Raw genomic sequence first — 18,044 nt, 5'->3', positions numbered from 1 at the left:
TATGCTTGATAAATACGACATCTGATGTCACCACAAAATTAAAAAGGGAATTTTCAATATAGCTCATGGTTCTCTGAAATCCCCACTCTCCAAGAAAGTATGAAAAGAATGACTATGTTTTAGCCTTGTTGCATCAATAATTTTCTAATCCAACTATCCACTGTCTAAGCTGCTATAAATGAACACTGTTTATATTTTTGGACCATGAGATCACTAAAATACTGCCAAACGAGTAGAATTTCCCCTATCATCTTCAGTATTTACCCATTTGAGAAACTACTTGCTTGCTTTTTTTTAAACGATCAAACAACATTGACACTTTTGATACCTTAGTGTGACAAGATTTGTTTTCACTAATATGAGGCATTAAAAAGGCATCAGCTTGGGTCATGTTAATCAGTATTGTTGGATCTTTAGCAGTGTTTTTTTTTTGTAGTTTTTGGAGCACCCAGTTTTAAGAGCAATGTGAGACTTGTTTAGTCAAGAGAGTGGCGCTGGACAATAGGGGGGACAAGGGCATTAAAAGACAGGAGGAAAAAACAGGAGACTGCCGACCTGTGACATTCCTGGAATGTTTGTTGGGCTTGGTGTGTCTACAACTAAGCGTTGGGCTTCCGCTGAAACGAAGACCCCTTCTTCTCAACAACAGCATGGTCAAAAACATAGACCTTTTGGCACTGGGACGAGCCAGAATCCCCCATCTTTTGACATTTTCACCTTCTGGGCTGTAATCCTGATGGATAACAATCACCATCTAAGTCAATGGACCACATTTTGGTCAGTTGTGTTACAAAAATTATATCTTTTTAGGTTAAATTGGTAGTGATTTGAAAGGTTTTCCCACTCTATTGTTAGTCACAGCTTTAATTTATGTTTCCAATCCCCTCCTTTAATATGGAATCCCAATTAGGGTCTTAACAAAATAATATCCCAGATGATATAACCTGCCTTACAGTCAAGCCACCTACCTGACTGCTAGAAAACACATTTGCTGCCAACCTAGCACAAACACAGACACGCAAGGCCACAAGAGACGTTCCTGCTTCTGCCTTTGTGCAGTGTTTACACAAGAGACTGCTTGCTGGAGAAAACAATAAGATAAAACTCTTAAGGCAAGCAGGTTTAACACACAAATCTTGATGACTTAAAATTGATTTCCCTCGGCCACAAAGAGAGAGGGAGCCTCTTTACACATGTCAGATTAAAGCTGAAAGCCAAAGACGTCTATGGAAAGAGGAGAAATCCAATCATCATACCTGCACACGTAAAATTCTTTACTTCATGATAGACTTCCTATTTCGGTGACAATTGGAAAATATTAATAATAATACCCCACAACTTGAGGCGAGCAAAGCCTTCTTTAATAGCAGTGCCAGGCTTATATTTTACTGGAGGCAAATGTATAATAAAATAAGAAAAATGGTGACCCTGTCAATTTGTTGTATTGAGTAATGTGCTTTGATGCAAAAAAGCTAATGTTTGTCCCAAATGATTTGCCTAAAAAGGCTTAACTTTGAGCCATGTTTAATGACAACATTGTGGTATTAAGCCATATAGTTGTTTATCTTTCAAATGCAACCCTCTGTTGGATTTAAATACAGTAGCAAGGAATCACAGCAACTTTTGGGAAGCCGTGAGGGAGGGGTAACCAAGCATTAACGCTGGATGGATTAACTATGACGACTTCATCAGACCTTCCTTTAACCTCGGCCGTGGCCTGGTGTCACATGGTTGAAGTGGGGAGAAAGTACACAAGCTTATAGCAGTTAAGAAAGGGAATTGAGAGGGAACAGATGATTCCAAGTTGTAGTGTAAATCTAAAAGGTCTTTGTTACCTGCCCCTTTGTTGATTAAAAAGCTACCATAATGCACCATTTCAGGAACAAAATAACAGAAACACTAAATCTCCTCAAGGGGGTCTCCATGAATTTACATTTCGCAGTATATTAAATAGATGACATAAATTGCAGTGAGCTTGCTCAGTTTAACTCAATATTTTCTGAGTTAAGTAAATATAAAAACAGAAATATGCTATTTAATATTCGATACAAGGTGGAAATTCTTAGTCCTACAAAAATCAATATTTGTTTATTACTATTCTAATAAGGCACAATTGTCAAACACTGTTTTAAAAACTGTCAAGGTTATGTGTAGCTTAACATTTGAATGCAATCATTTTTCAAACTTAATAGTCACTGCATAAGAATTCAAGCAATTTCACCGAGAATAAGCTATAAATAAACATTAGATATACAGTGTATAAGAAGGGGAGAGCTCTATTTTTTCTGCACGCCAGGTTACTGAAAAGACTAATGAATTTGAGAAAATAGCCCTCCATCCTCTCGTGACTGTCTACATATGTTGAGATTGTTTCAAAGCACTTTATTCTTTGCTCTTGTTGGCTTCTCTTGTGGACGCCATGCTGGTTGTTGACACACACATGCTTGCATGCCCATCTCACTCTGTTTGTCTTGCGCTCGGAGCACGGAGGGGATAAATTTAGCGCTTTAGCCCCAGACTGGAGGCAGTGGCCCTTTATCCCGCACTGTCCTACTTAACAAGAGTGCTGCCTGCCGTTTCTGCCTACCACAGCGCACTGGGGCACACGCACACCAACAGACCAAAGCCTAAAAAATGTCCACCGACACATTTAAATGTTCATGTTCGTATTCACGGTGATCGAATCTGTTCAAACGTCAAATCTCAAATTCGACACACTTATTAATAAACATCTCGGGGTTGTGGGAGAAGATCAGACACTGGTGTCGCCGTCACTTTAAATACACCTTTCTCCTGATCAAAATGGAGACATAAAAGACCAGAAGATGTCATATTGTACCCGTTTCCCAAACGCGGCCAATTAGACGCAAGTTGACGAGTCAACTCTGGCCAATGGAGCTGAAGCATCCCGCTTCACCTTGGAAACACGCAATCCCAGGGTGCATTTCTCTGCTGCCATGACAACCAAGATGAGCTCTCCCTTGTCCGTTCCTTTGCTCTATCTCTTCCTCTCCCCTGCTGTTTTCCAAAGACAGTCTAGCTCGCGGCGTCACTGGAACAACCTGCTCGCACTACTTGGATAGACACGGCACACCAGACAAAGAACCACTTCCACTTGTAAGCACGCTGTGGAATTAGGTAAATAAAGGCTAGATAGGATAAAATAATGTGCATTCATTTGGGGAAAGAGCAGAACGCTCATATCTAATCAAAAGTCAAGGAGTCACGGCGCCTTTCGCATACTGTATAGTGCGTACCACGGTCAGTACACCTAAAGATAAAGGAGGCTGGTGAGAGGTGGGGGCGAGGATGATGTAACCATTTCAACACTGGCTGAGGGCTAGGGTTGAGGTTATGAACACTGTCAGCTGGCTACCAACTGGAGACTTTGGATGATTAACTGAGAGATAGGGGGGTGTCTTTTCAGCATGTTCCATCAGCAGATGGCAACAGAGAAGCCCAACCCAAATCTTAAGTCTATTTTTACTTTCCCAAGGACAGAAAGACACATAAAATACAGTCTAAGCGAGTAAACAAATAAACATGGTTCCAAATGGAGCAAAAATAAGCAACATGTTGCCCCCAAATCACAATGTTAAAACTTAAAGCAATGATCTTAGGGTGCATTTGTTAGAATGGGATGTCAAGGAATAAAAAAAATGAACAAGTGGAAGATTGGATTGTATCAGTTAAGAAGCAAAGGTATCATGAGAGGAAACAGAAAAAAAAATCCCTGACAACAAGAAAATTCAGGGTTGGTTGCTCCACTATTTATAACCTGTCCAGTCTGTTCTGAGACAGCATAAGGGGGTGGATAGAAGGGGGGAGGGGGGGGGGTGAAAGAGAGAGGTACCGACCGGTAGGAGAAAAGAGGAAAGGATTTTGTTCCTACTTTCTGGCCGGGTCTTTCTCCCCTGCGCAATGTATGTAACTTGGATAAATAAGCATTGAATGTTGAAGCTGCAGATTTAGCTCTGCATGGGAAAAAAACAACAACAAATTGTCTTTATAGATGAGGCTATTTCTAAAATTTACTGCAAAGCCCCATGACACCTGACTAGAAGATATGACAATATAAAAACAGGTTCCTCAAACAGTAACAAATGGGCATATGTGCACATTCGGCAGTTTAGCTCAGCGGTTAGTGCATTTGACTGCTCAACATATTGAGAACTTAGACAAAAGATTAAAATAGAGACCTTATTTTTTGTTTGTTTGTTTTTGAAATGCTAAAACGTACTCTGACAGAACCTGGAGATGGCAATATTCTGTATTATGTAAAGTGATGTTGGCAAGGCATCAGCGTAGAGGAAAGCATTGCGGAGGTGGAATGTGTCTCATTTGAAGACAAACACACGACTGTAAGGAAGCACAGCATCTCTTTCTCGCATCAAAACAATGTGATATCTACGTGTCCCAAGATGACTTACTAGATGAGAGATGGAGCCAAAAGCTTTTATAGTAATATCAATGTTCTATACAGTCTGATCCACCCATAATCCTTCTGTTTACACGACTCTGCTATAAAACCTTATTGTACTACAACCTCCATGCAAGCATGTTTTACTTGCAATATCATCCCAAACAGATATGAGTAATTACAGACCCGTTAGGATTGGAATAATAGTTAGTTCAGCATGAGTAAACAGAAGTATAAATAAGATGTTGTTGTTTTAGATTGGCATTTGACCTTGAGTAGTTGTTGCATCAAACCACATTGCAGCCAATACCCCAAAAAATGTAAGTGAAAAATGCATGCAGCATGCTGACCCTACTAACCTGTTGTTGATAGGCTTCTCATCCTTCTCATAGGGCTTCACAAACCACTTGCCGATCCGCACAAAGCTGCGATTCATGAGGCAGCGCTCCAGTAGGTTGTGAATGGCTTTGAAAAGCAGTGTGCGGCACTCGTAGGAAAGACCGTTCTCCCAGAGTCCGTCTTCTTCGGCTAGAGTGGACAAAGAAGTGACAGAAGGTAAGATTTACTTGGAGATTTTTCATCAGACACAATAGCTAAGATCCCCTGGGCTTGATTTTGGATTGTTGTTCAATTGAACTTATGAGTAAACCAGTAAACAGTATGCAAACTATTTGTCAAAGCATCTAGCCTGCAGTGTGCTATAGCACATATACTTGTTTAATTTCCTAATCTAATCCAAACAATATTAGGTTTGTATTGTACATTTAAGAGAAAATTTCGATGCATCTTAAGAGCTTGCAAAAAAAGTGCTATACAGTAAAAAAAACACTAGCAAAAATATATATAAATAAACAGTGATCAGAAGATGAGTGTGTCCACAGCCAAGGTGTTGAGAATAACTCGAAACACATCACAAGGGCAAAAAGCCTGCACTAACTTGGCTGCAGGATAAGCCATTGCTCACATCTGACAGGATTTGCTGTCCTTCGAGTCAAGTCTCCAACAAACACGGACCTCCAAGAATGCTGTCTCTGCATGAGCACCGTGTCCCATTCTTCATTTCAGCTTATCATACACAATGGAAGCCCTAGCTACATCAATCGCTATTGGTTGAAACTAAAACTGTGACTGGCTGCAGTCATGCCTGAGTCGTTGAAACATTTTGACCAAAAAGTGATCTAGCAGTTAAATAAGAGAGGAAATGTATCACCTCAAGTGAACTGTCAAGCAAGAAAGGTGCCATGTAGCGCATGCTCAATCCTTTGATTCCTTTCCATTTAAAAAAGCTCACTGAAATGATATCCTTAATAAAACAGGTTTAAACGTAGGGGCAGAGCCGAATTACATTAGCATTTACTGAGTATGATTTTCCCTTTTTTTTCCTGAAGAGGGAAGTGATTAATTTCCTGCTGGTGGCAAAACATGTTTCTAAGGATGTGGGGAACAGTTTAAAATACTTAATAAAAAGGATAAAAAGGCAAAAACATATGGGAACAACATAAGTAAAGATTGTAACGATATTGTAATGACAAGACTAGGGAGGGAGCAGTTTTAAAAACGTAAGAAGGCAGAATGCCACCTTCAAGTTCAAACCAAATGAAAGTGCATTTGAACTGCCGTTTGAACATAAACCCTGGAATGATTAAACATAAATACACTGACTTTGATTTGAGTGAGTCAGCATCTGGTTAGACCAGATACCTTGCAGGTAAGAGGTCAAAAAAGTCAACAAGAAAAGATAAGGGGCCCCCTAAGGGACCCGGCAGGCAAAAAAGAAAAAAAGGACAGGACGGAAGGAAATATAAGCTTTTAGGCAATACTCCCTCCAATGTCACTGTGCTAGATCAATAAGCAGATAAGATTTAAAAGCTTAAATTAAGAAAAAAAAGGGATGCAAAGCTCCAATCTAAAGCAAAGCAAATCATACATTTGGATTGATCTTGTGGAATGTCATTTACTCCCTATTAATGATGGTTCTTATTCAAAATTGTCACTTTCCTTCAAACTGATACGTCTTTTGCTTCCGTGATTGCAGCTGTACTGTACCTCCTTCTCCAAGCTTTAAAGAAGCAGCTTAAATTCCATCAATGTTTCCAAATTGCACATTTTAGAGCTTCCTGTATCATACATATCGACATAAAGCCAACATGGAAACCTCTCAAGTTAAACAAATATTAAAAGCTACTATTTCTTTATCAGACCAGAAATAATGCATTTGAGAACAAGCACAATTCTACACCAACCATCTTTTTTTTTTGTAAATCCAAACAAAATTCTGCTCCAAGTGTACATTAGAGACATTTCTACCAATATGAGATATCAAAAAAAATAATCTCTGCTATCTTTTTCATGGCATATTATGTTCCAAAAGGTAAGTGGCCTCATTGAGACAAAGATTTATTGGCCCAGCTGATGGCAGGGGCACTTTTATCTAGCTGCCTCCTGTGTCGCAGACCCAGATGAGGTGACCTTTATAAAAGCTCTTAAGCGGATGCATAGCAGATCTGCTCCAAGCACGGCAACCTATTGTAGCACATGCAAGGACAGAAAAAGCCTGACTTCCTTATGAATTTACACAGGGAGTCCTCCAAAATTCAAAAGTCCATCATCAAACGACGTGTCTCTGTCCCCCTCTCAGTCAAGGAGAGTGCGATAAAAGCTTTGGGGATGACTTTAAAGGGGTGGTCCTGAATGGGATGGGGGCCATGCAGCCACATGTGTTCACTTGTGTATAAGCACTTAGCGCTGCAGTCATTAAATAGCAAGATTAATGCTTTGTGATCGACCGCGCTCGTGGGGATTCTCCCAAGCCCGACTACAAGGTCTCGCCTCTCCTCCATTTCCACCTTATCGGCAATTGGAGAGAACGAACCAGCACTGCTCTAACCAAGTCTCCATTACTAATTAATGGATATTTCCTAAGCAGAAAAAGGGACAGGAAGACAGTATGGAGAGAGAGAGAGACTGCACCCATGGGCCAGTGCGGCACGCATGGCCGAATCCCGGCGCTATGTCAGTCCAGAGAGATCCATCAGAGAGCACGGAAGGAAACTGCAGCAAGAAGAAAAAAAAGGGAAAGTGGAAGCTAGTTCACAAGCAGGCCGGGTCGATTATGCGATATATTCAGTTTTTTTCAAAGCCTAAAGGCATACATATTACCAGGTTCTTCTTACCATGTTGTTTATGACTGGGAACTGTGTGAAATGTCTAATAGAATCAATTTTATGGTCTTAATCGGAGCAGAAAAGTGACTCAGTACCTTTATTATTTATTTCCCTTGCTTTGGATTTGGTTTTTCTATGAAATTGGAGAGGAATAAGTTTCAAGGCAGGAATTTATCAATGGCGAATTGTAATTGATAGACAGTAGTAGTCCAGAATATTTGAGAGTGGGGTATTTTTTATTAAGTGTGGTTGAGAATAACCTTGATGTTGGTAATTGAATGGATATTTGTAAATGCATGAAAAATGCAGTGTGTTAACATAGCCCTATTAAATTTGCAAACTGAGTAAAACACGATTAAATGAGAGCAATTGCATTTGAAAATGAGGTGCATCATGCTTTAATATTGCTGTAAATATTCATGCACCAGTGTGTTGAAGCTCTTGAAATGAAATTAGAATAAAATTATGCTAATAAGCTTTTTGTAAAGCCATCACTTTTTATGGGTTTTCACAGCGTACTTGTAGAAATAAAAGCCAATGTTATGAAGGTATGATACATATGTATCTAACAAGTAAAGCAAATATTTAATGGGAGCAAATCTTGTGCGTTCCAAAAGGTTTGCAATATATGTAGTGTGTGTGTTACAAGTTATTTTAGTGGTAAATTAGTCCATTTAAATACATTTAATGAGTAAGGAAGCAATGAAAGGGCTCTTGAGGTTGTTTTTTTTTAAACACACCAATTTTACAAATGGGTGCCATCAAGAATAAAGCCTCCTTTGGAAAAATACTCCTAATCAATTACACAAAAGTACTCCAAATAAAAAGTCTATTCGAGCCACACAGAAATGCGCAAGAATAATAATGACATCAACTGGGATCCACACTAATCCAACACAAATATCCACGACATTCCAAATTCTCTCTTCATCACTTTCCATTCATTCAGTCCTTTAACATTGTGTCACCAGCCATTGGCTTTAATAGTGGAATTTTATCAGACACATTTTATTGGAAATTCAGTGAGTGCATCCGCCATGGAACGAGGAAATGGGCGAATGAGAAAAAGGGAAATTCCCGGGAGATTATCGTGTGTTAGCCCGCCCCGCAAACGGAGCAGCACGGCTATGCAAGCATCGAGCAATGGCCGAGGTCCGAGTATTCATGACACTCCTGTCGATGCTCAGCCACAAGTGTCTTCATAAAAGTCTCCAGAGTCAAACAAGGGAAACTACTACACTGTCCTTCAGCCTTAAAGCTCGACACAGACAAGGTTTCAGTTAAAAAAAAACTCAAAACAAAGCGACCAAATATGCCAGAATATGAAGTTCGGCGTTTGGTGATGTCACAGCGCCAAGAGTTTCTATTACTTTCTGTTTAAACAGAAGTGGAGAAAACCCCGCCGTGGAACCGTTCCACTTTAGATCCCGCAATTGAAAGCTTTTGTCTTTGCACTCCAGATCCACAGTCGCCGTGAGGTCAATCCACAGCACAATACTTGCGGATGGCTGTTGTTTAAACGGTCTCCGTCTCACAGGATGTTATGCTACGGCCCAGATTTTCACCCTTTAATCACCACATGCACGGATGCGGAATGATTACAAAGTAATCATGAAGAGTAGCCAAAGGAGGAACACTTGTTCTCTTTTTCTCAAGCCTCTTGATCTTACTCGTTCTGTTCGAATCCGAGTAGGGGGGGGGAAAAAAGGCTGGTGCTACAACGCCTATCGTGGAGATTATTTTTCAAGTGGTCGGATAACCATACCTTGGCATTCAATTTGAAATGTACACGTAACTAAATGGGGTTGTAAAAGCACCGGAGCTGTTGCCTTGTGGCTAAGTAGTATGTAATGAGGGGGTCGGGGAAACAGCCCAGTGCGGCATAGCAATGTAGAGCTGCTTGTTAGATGCAACGATCCATGTGAAACTCCAGTTAGACTATGTCTTCGCTGCAAAGCCAGCGAGTCCACTATACAGTAGATTTGCCAATAACTGCAAGCACATTCGTGCCCTCTTGGTAACATTTCTGCATGACTACCTCAATAAAACTCAAGAATGTAAGAAACGATAAAGTTGTCTTTGTGTGAAATAATTAGTATGTACTGTCCAGTACAGCCCAAGCCTTGTGGTCTGAGTACTTGGCATTATGGTTTATCAGCCCAGAACATACTGTTGAGAAGTACTGTATAATGTGGCAATTATCTGGCTTTGTATTTAGTCTTGTGGCAATCATTTACATCTTATTGCTCTCGGCAGATGTGTGGGAAAAAAGAGCCAAAGACACTCAGTTGGACTTTGTCATTTCTTGTGCTTGGAATTTGTACTGTCCTCAAGCTCAGTTTGATTCGCCAACAAGATCTGATGTTGGCAGGACCCATTTATTTTGGGCCCAAAAAGTTAACTTACTAGCCACCATTGATGGGGCTTAACGTCCAATCCATTGTGACTGGGAAGGGTGACTGAACATCCCAGTGGATGCAAAAATACTATCAACTTAAGAAACCTAACTATTTTCGCACAAACATTTCTTATGCTGAAAAGATCCGAATCTGCTGGTGTCAAGTTTTTAGAAATAAAAGGTGATGAAGGGAGCAAGGTTTTTGCATAAGTATGCATAGATATTCTGAACCAATGGGAAGAGAGAACTGCAATTTGATCTGGCAATGGTAGTCACTCCTGAAAAGATTAGAATTACCTTTCTTACTGTGTTAGCAAGAGTGAAGCTAGTTATTAAGACTGGGCTTTGCAGTTTGTTACCCTTACATTACCTCAATAGTGATTAAGTGTCAGACATGAAAAGATTCCTCAAGTTTACGCCCTTTAGTACCCTCAGCTCTCTTTGGCTCAACTCCTTCTCGCCCCCCATGTCCCTGGAGAGAAGGGATTACTGGCACGCTGATTTATAGAAATGGCACTTGGTCAAAATTAAAAGTCTTTCACAGGCCGCTAATCAAATGAGGGTTAAAGAGCGGGGAGCGAGTGCCATTTCAGCTTGCCAAAATCAGGGGAAAGCAGAAGATTTGCATAGCAACCACCAAAACTTCAATACAGATAACAAAAAAAAATACATTCATATTTTTTGAAGCCCACACAAACCACACTAAAATTTCATAAAATACTTAATAACATGAAAAAAGAATGTACTCGCCTGTTAACAATAGATTTTGGGGACCCCAAATTACATTTTTTTTTCAAAAATGCCTTGCCCAAAGTTTGCAAAAAAATTATACAATTGCAAAAAATAACACCATTTTTTTTGCATGTTTACATCCCTTGCCGTTGTATATATATATGAATATTTTATTCCAAATTGGTCTAGTTTACCAGGCACATCAAAAGCCACATGTCCTGAGAGAAAAAAAAGATGAATCATTTTCCAATTCCCCGTAGGTCCAGCTGCTCATGGCCATATTAAATCATCAAATATCTCCTGTGAACCTGCCTAAAGCATATCTAAGACCCTAGTTGGGGGTAAACTCCTACAATTTCCCTCCTATAGTAACTTTGCTATGCCACCCTATCTGACTTGAAATGTAGCCCTGGCTATTAAAGCTAAAGCATACCCTTCAGGTTATTACGAGGAACGGTTCAGCCTGAATGGTTAGCCCTTGGAAGCCTCAAGGTTTCATTTGGGAATCCACTTCAGGCACAATGTCCAATTATGAAGAGGAGTCATAGAAAGGCTATGCTTAGCTCAGCTCCCAAAGTTCAATCAACGTGGCAGACAGCATGAATAAAAATGCCCTCCTCCATCCTTCATCACTAATGTTACAGTTGAAGGAAGGAGGGGAATAAAAGTGGGATTTGACGCATTTTCCTCCTTTCCACATGGTTGCACCTGCAGTTTCTGACCAGCAAACTGTCTTGTTCGTTCTCTGAAGAGTAGCCAAACATGCTTTTTTACTGTTTTATACGTCAGTGGTGGGGGGGGGGGGGGACCCTGATACGAGTCCTCCCATTTCAAACACTAATGTGAAAATGAGAGCACATGATAGCTGGTGTCCCCACGGAGACTGGAGCAGCGTGGTGGTGTCCTACAGGTGCTGGCACTACCAAAGCGTCTGGCCGACTCATCAGTCACAGATTCTAACATTTCCCCGGGGTGCTGACTTACAGGGGATCCCTGGTGCCCACCTGACAAGCGCTGAAACTTGGATCATTTTTCATGGTACAACCAATAACATATCACGACAAGGTGATTTATGTTCACATTTGTATTATACAGAAGCTGCAAACCCTTTTACACTTTCCGTTGTTTTTTTTTTATTACAGCTAGAAAGCCGCGAGCTTAAGTAACTCGCACAAATAGTAAAGCCGTAATGGGCTGTTCATTTTATATTCAAAGATAATATTTCTTGCCAGGCACGGCCTGTCTTTTTTTGGATCAAAAATAGTGTGGTTGAGTTAAATGGCTATTCAATTTCCCTTTTTTTAAAAGCAAGCAAACTGTCAATGCAACTAAAATACCCTCAAGTCAACATTGAGAGCCCTAGATTTTAATTTTTCAACCAACATCATCTTATAGGAAGGAATTCCTGCGGCTTCCAGTGCCATCATAAAAGACTCTTATCATATATAAACTTGCACTTCCCAAGACCTGTAAACAGACTTTGATGTGGCGCCAGCTTCCCTTTTAACTATGATGCAGCCGCAAAGTACATTACACACTCAACCCTGACAAAAAAAGTTAAACTCTGTGGGTGAGCATCAACATGCAGTCAAGAATCTCCCAATTGGGAAGAAGTGCACTGAAAAGATCTTACCAACAAGCTCGGGGTGAATGAGATGGGCAAAGTTGGGGTCGTCCCCCCACCAGAAGAGCCATATTTCCCTTCGACCTGGTCGCTGGCTTCGTCGCCACACGCTCAGTACGTCTGCCTTGAGACAGCGGCTGAAGCTGCACAGTATGGGATCCTCCTCCGTCACTGGGAAGAGGATGGGCGCCGAGGTGGGACCCTGCCACACAAACCTCTTCCATTTGATTCCCGTCAAGTCCGCCTGCGCAAAAAGGAGAAGAGACAGCTCATTAGTGCGCTTAGTGCATAAATGCAATCTGGTTCACGTGGCAACCAGATCTCGCGAGGGGCCCCCGAGTCAGAAAAATTCAAAAGATGAGCCTCCACAGAGAGTTTTTTTTAAAAAAAAGTGGACATCTATTTTTGTCAATGGCAGCTGATGAGTTCATTTAGGGTCACTTCTTTGGTATTTGACGGCAGTTATGTGTCACTGTCAGTACATTTTTGATAATTTCCTATTGGTTTTGGGGGATTTCCAGGCTGCTTTATAGTGATTGGTTGCTTGCCATTGATATCAATGGCATTTTTTAATATTCTTGAATAGATTAAATGATTTAAACTGTGTACATAAAACATCAGTGAGAGTAGGAGTTTTTAGTTATTTTTTTTTTTAGTTTCAATGTCATCTTTAACTATTTGTTTGTCATTTAAGCCAGATTTGTATGTTTCATTGTTTCCATGTATCACATTAAATGTTCATTAAAATAATTGTCTAATGAGTCATCACCATGATCAACTGTGCACTGTAATTAACATGCCGACAATGCATTTCATTATACCTGTGATTCAAAAGTGAAGTCTAACAACTATTGTTTTTTTTTTTTTTTTTTTAAATAATAACTACCTGGTTGTGCAAACTGCACTGAGAAACGGATGTCATTGGAAGAATTGCTAATATCCTTTTCTTAAAGTAGCCAATCAAGACAAGCAGGGAGAAAAAATACAATGTGTATGCATTCTTTCTGCATGAAACCACAAAGCAGAGAGTGTTCTGTGCGTGAGTCATAACAGTAGTGGTGTTATGCTTAGTTTCAGTGTGCAGGAAAATGTCAGCCAGACAGCCATCTACCAGCCTGGACCTTGCTTGTCCACTGTAGCCAGCCAGCCAGCCAGCCAGCGCTGCCTTCAAGTGCTGTCATAAACATTGTAATTACAAGCTCAGAGCAATGCTGTATACCCAACAGAGTACAACAGAGTGGTTTTTTTTCTTTTCTTTTGCAATTAAATGTCAACTTCTCGGCGTGCACAGCTCAGGAGCCCAGTTAATTGATCATAAAAGATGGCTACATTGTTGGCTTATTCTGATTAGTGTATAGTTTTGCATTTTCTGGTCACTGATCATTTGGCTTGTTTTTATGGCTCAAAAGGAAGAAGTCAAATGCAGCCGCTTCCAATAATAACATTTGAGGGAACTCATAAAAAGCTTGTTAATTTCCAAATACATCCTTTAAGGGCAAAGAGACCTACCTCTATTAGCAGCAGTAAAATAAAACTGAAAAAGATACGGTCCATTTATTACTATTCATCGCCATTGATGGCAATTGATGTCATATCCGTTTTGACTGGAAAGTGGCGAATGGCAACCCTGATTTAGAGTAATGTTTTGCCACAAGAACGAGCGACAAGGGGAAAAGATATTGAAAGACAGATAAACACGTTGGATGCCAAAAGACAACTCCCGGTAGCTTTTTAGTATGCAAACGAAAAGCTGGGAACTCAAGCAACCTGGATGTGTGTACTGTCTAGAAATGCATGCCAGAGATTATATAATAATCAGCCCGGGGCCTCTGTGTCCTAGTTGGTGCGAAGACTGGGGAATTTGGAGGAGATTAAGACACTTGTGAATATGATGGCTGACTACATAAATGATTAGAAATTGCCAACAAACGCTAACATTGAAAACAATCATGTTTTGGGAGGGTTCATCTCAGGCAGGACGCTTATTTGTCCTTAGATTTGGACTTGCACCTGAACGCAACACTGCGAGCTGCATAGTATAGTATTAACAGAGTAGTAGTATGTTTTGTTATTATTTGGTCAAAGTAGAATAGCTCTATTAAAAACACACCCACTGACTGCATATTCTAACTGTATATTAATGATGAATTGGTAGGCATCACTGCCACTATTTTTTGTTGTCAGAAAGTTACTAAAAAGAGGAAATTGGGGTTTAATTCAATTGTTTATGTTTGTGTCAGCATGTCAGCCGCGTATAATAGATCATGTTAGACTTGGCAATAGTTGTTTGTTTTTTAAACATAAATATGGTGAAAACAGTTCAATGTTTGCCCGTTCACTTTAAATAAAACAAACACCTGTGTCCTGCTGCGTGCTTTTGATCCAGATGTTCTCATTACTATGCACGCACGTATTACGTGGTATTTACAATGCGTTTTTTTCCGTGCAAAATTCAATTGGCACATTTAAATACGTCTTCCTGCATTTTCCAAATGAAAACATCCTGATGCATTAGGAAATTATGTCACAAATCTCATTGTTTTGATGAGGACGCTCGAGTTGGATGTTGCGACAAACCCCAGAAAAAGACTGCTTCTTGACTAAAAACATCCAAAGTAGAACTTTTTAAAACTTGTAGTGGCAGCAGACAGCCTGTGCGTATGTGTGTAATAGTCAGTAGTAACAAGAAAACGAGCGATCGGACAAAGTGAAACTTTGGAGACAGCTTGATTTCCGTGCTCCTTTTGTTGCCATGTTTACCTTGGCGGAAAATGTCAGTAAAAAAACAGCAAAGGTACGAGTGTCGTGACCGCAACAGTTTGCCAAGTGGGCAATCGGTAAGGAGGAAGCCGTAGTAAGACGCGCAGCGAGTGAGTGAGTGAGTGACACGCGAGACCAGGCGTTTGTTCACAGGGAAACATGATCTTGGAAGAGTGGCGGATCGGGGCAAGAAGTCTCACTGCCCCAAATGATGTCAGATCGACGGGCCGTAAGCCTTTTTCGGCTAAGCTGCTATTAAAACTGATGGCTCGGAGGCAAACGTTAGCTTAGCCGTCGCTCAGCTAGTTAAAAATGGCTGCTTTGCTTTAGTTTTAAATCTCTTACCAGACAGAATAGATTGGAATGGCAATCCTCCAAGCTGCCCCCGTTTGGTACAAAACAAGAACTCATCCTTCTTCCTCACTCCGAGATCCGACGCGCCATCATTTCACTTCCCGGGAAATAATTAAAAAAGGGGGTAAATGTTCAGATCTGTCTTTTTTTTCTCTTCCTGAGCTTCAAGCTTAATCAGCGAGGAATAATTTTGGCAACATTTGGATGGAGCATAGTTGATTTAACAAGCCATCCGATTGCAATTGAACCGGCGTGGTTTGGAAAGCCGATCGAATTGTTTCGGGTGGTCCTTAGGGCGACATCTCCCAAGCATCCCAAGTTCAATACATTTCCAAGGAGGGGGGAGCAAAAAAAATGTTCATAAAACAAAAAGAAAAGGAGCGCAAAGAAGCAACTCTCCCCCTCCCCCTTAGCCCTAAAAACGGTCTCAGCTTAAAAAATAAAAAAACATTCCGGAGCACTCCACGGTGGAAAAAAATCTTCTAGAAGCCAGATCCATCCCTGGAATATCCGCTAAAAATGGCATCAGCCTCGATCTGAACAATGATTACGATCATGATATCTGTCTCGGTTCCTGTTGGTTTTTCCATTTGAATTCATGGATTCCTTTCTTTAATGGCGGCCACAGGGGCAATTCTGCCTTCCACAGCCGATTGGCTCATTCGTGGTCAAAGATTTATCAAGCTAGCCGAATTCCACCTTATTAGAATGCCAAATTCTGATACACTTCCGAGAAAGTAAACGTTCAGAAGAGACGCCTCCTCCACAATGTTGTTCCTCTTGTCAAAACGAGACTATAAAACCATCATTTTACGTCACGCCAATCTTTTCTCAACCATTCCACTGCGATAAAACCAACGCTAGTTGGGATAGTGCGCACTTTAGTTGGGGTTAGACTTCACCTACGCTTTATTTTGAAAGGGCCAAGAGCATCGTTCGTTCTGAGTATGGCAAAATTGACACTGTCATGGTCATGAGGGTTGTAACAACACAAGAGCTGCTATGTGTTGCCACTTGGCTGTCCAGCCGGCGCAAGTGGCGCTGCTGAGCAACAGATTTCGTTCCGGAATATCAAATGCAATAAAGTTGCTCACTTTTACACAGTGCTCCACCTAGCGAATGTGATATTGCTCCTATTTTTGCCAGAAATCGTGCACCAAACATGCATCCATCCATCCATCACTGCCTTCTTTTTGGAGCATCATAACATAGTAATAATAAAAATGCAATGGAATCGGAATAGATCATACCAATAATAATTGCATTTGCTAAATTGTTACATTGACTACATAATCGTGTAACATTGCAATGTTTACAAGTAAATTCTTATAATTTCGCTCTAGATAATGTATCCATGTTTAAACTGCACAGCAGAAATCAATTCAGTTGCCCATTTTTCCCCCATTTTTTGCCAAGCCCTTCATTATTTGACACAGTAAATTAGAATATGTCTCTCATTTGTTTGCCACCAAGGGCAACAATTATGCAAACACATTGTTTCTGCTGGAGATATTAGCTGGTTGACTCACACGCTTGCCTGGGAGGAAAGCCATGGCTGGAATGAGAAATAATTGCAGGTATCTCTGTCCAGCTCAGTTTGCTTGACTAATGTGCATACATTTGTGTTATAGGCTACAAAAACTAATCATTTTTTGCTGTAATTGCAATCTGTTATGATGATATGTTTCATCGGCTCACAGTGCTAAATAAATAGCAGTGTTGGGGGGAAAAGTATGTATTGTAATATAAATAAAACTCATTGAAAAAAAGGGAAATATTATTTGGAATGTACATAAATGGAAGAAAAAAACTGGAAATAGTGCCCTGTATCATTAAGGACCATATAAATCTTGAAATTTTATGTGAGGTGGGCTTTTAGTGAGTGGTTACAGTTACTTTTGTTAAAGATTTACAGAATTCTGACCAGTGTTTAAATGTCTATAAGGTTATTGCTGCTTCATAAATGTTATATGCTTCGGCTGTAATAAACATCTCGGCCATGTTCCCATAAACTACTGGCGACTTAACTATAGCGGCTCGTTTTTTTTCCGTCTGTATGCTGAATGTTCGAAAGTGATGATGACAAAGGAATATATATAAATATATATAAATATATACAGTATCTCAGGCTACTGTTGCGAGCAAATGAACTCATTAGAGATGCAAAACTGTTTAGGAATGAATGGAACTCAATGACAAAGATGCTCTAAAAAAACGGGTGGGTTAGAATAAGGGTCAAGAAATATGTTGTGATTTAAAGATCCTTCCAAAAATGATCCTAGTTAAACATGTAGTGTAAACAAGGCAATTTTGAATACAATGCACAACAGGAACGTTGCGCTATTATTAAGAAATCTCAGCGGCCCCACAATATCATCTTTATGATCCCATCTGATCCTCGTTGAGCGGCTTTCTCCAGCTTAAATCTCCCCGCGGGAATATGAATTGCAATCACTTACAGTCACGGCTTTCTTTTATCTTTACTCGACTTGATCTGAAAACAATTGTCGTGGATGATAATATCTTGTAAAAAAAAAAACAACAACAACAAAAAAAAACAGTCAGTTGTAATGGCAGAGCAAACTCCGATTG

At 40.3% G+C, this 18,044-nt stretch overlaps 1 protein-coding gene and 1 long non-coding RNA gene across 3 annotated transcripts in view; one reads left to right on the top strand and one right to left on the bottom strand.

Annotated features, from left to right (window-relative positions):
* med13a (mediator complex subunit 13a) overlaps positions 1–16,187 on the bottom strand; it is a 37,298-nt gene extending 21,111 nt beyond the window's left edge. The window contains exons 1-3 of the mRNA XM_077740902.1: positions 15,444–16,187; positions 12,348–12,582; positions 4,780–4,948 (exon numbers count right to left, since the gene is read on the bottom strand). Coding sequence (XP_077597028.1) covers positions 4,780–4,948; positions 12,348–12,582; positions 15,444–15,509 — 470 coding nt within the window. The 5' untranslated portion in view covers positions 15,510–16,187. The remainder of the gene's footprint in view (positions 1–4,779; positions 4,949–12,347; positions 12,583–15,443) is intronic.
* LOC144212779 (uncharacterized) lies at positions 2,980–8,140 on the top strand. Of its 2 annotated transcripts, none has more exons than XR_013329815.1 (3): positions 2,980–3,138; positions 4,813–4,975; positions 7,347–8,140. It is a non-coding gene; the product is annotated as an uncharacterized LOC144212779 (long non-coding RNA). The 2 variants fall into 2 exon arrangements; XR_013329816.1 differs by having other exon boundaries at positions 7,344–8,140.
* Positions 16,188–18,044: the final 1,857 nt, after the last annotated feature.

This window comes from Stigmatopora nigra, chromosome 19, assembly GCF_051989575.1.
Source record: "Stigmatopora nigra isolate UIUO_SnigA chromosome 19, RoL_Snig_1.1, whole genome shotgun sequence".
NCBI classification, from domain to species: Eukaryota; Metazoa; Chordata; class Actinopteri; order Syngnathiformes; family Syngnathidae; genus Stigmatopora; species Stigmatopora nigra.
The sequence above is the reverse complement of the archived record's forward strand: the minus strand, read 5'-3'. Positions and strand labels throughout refer to the sequence as shown.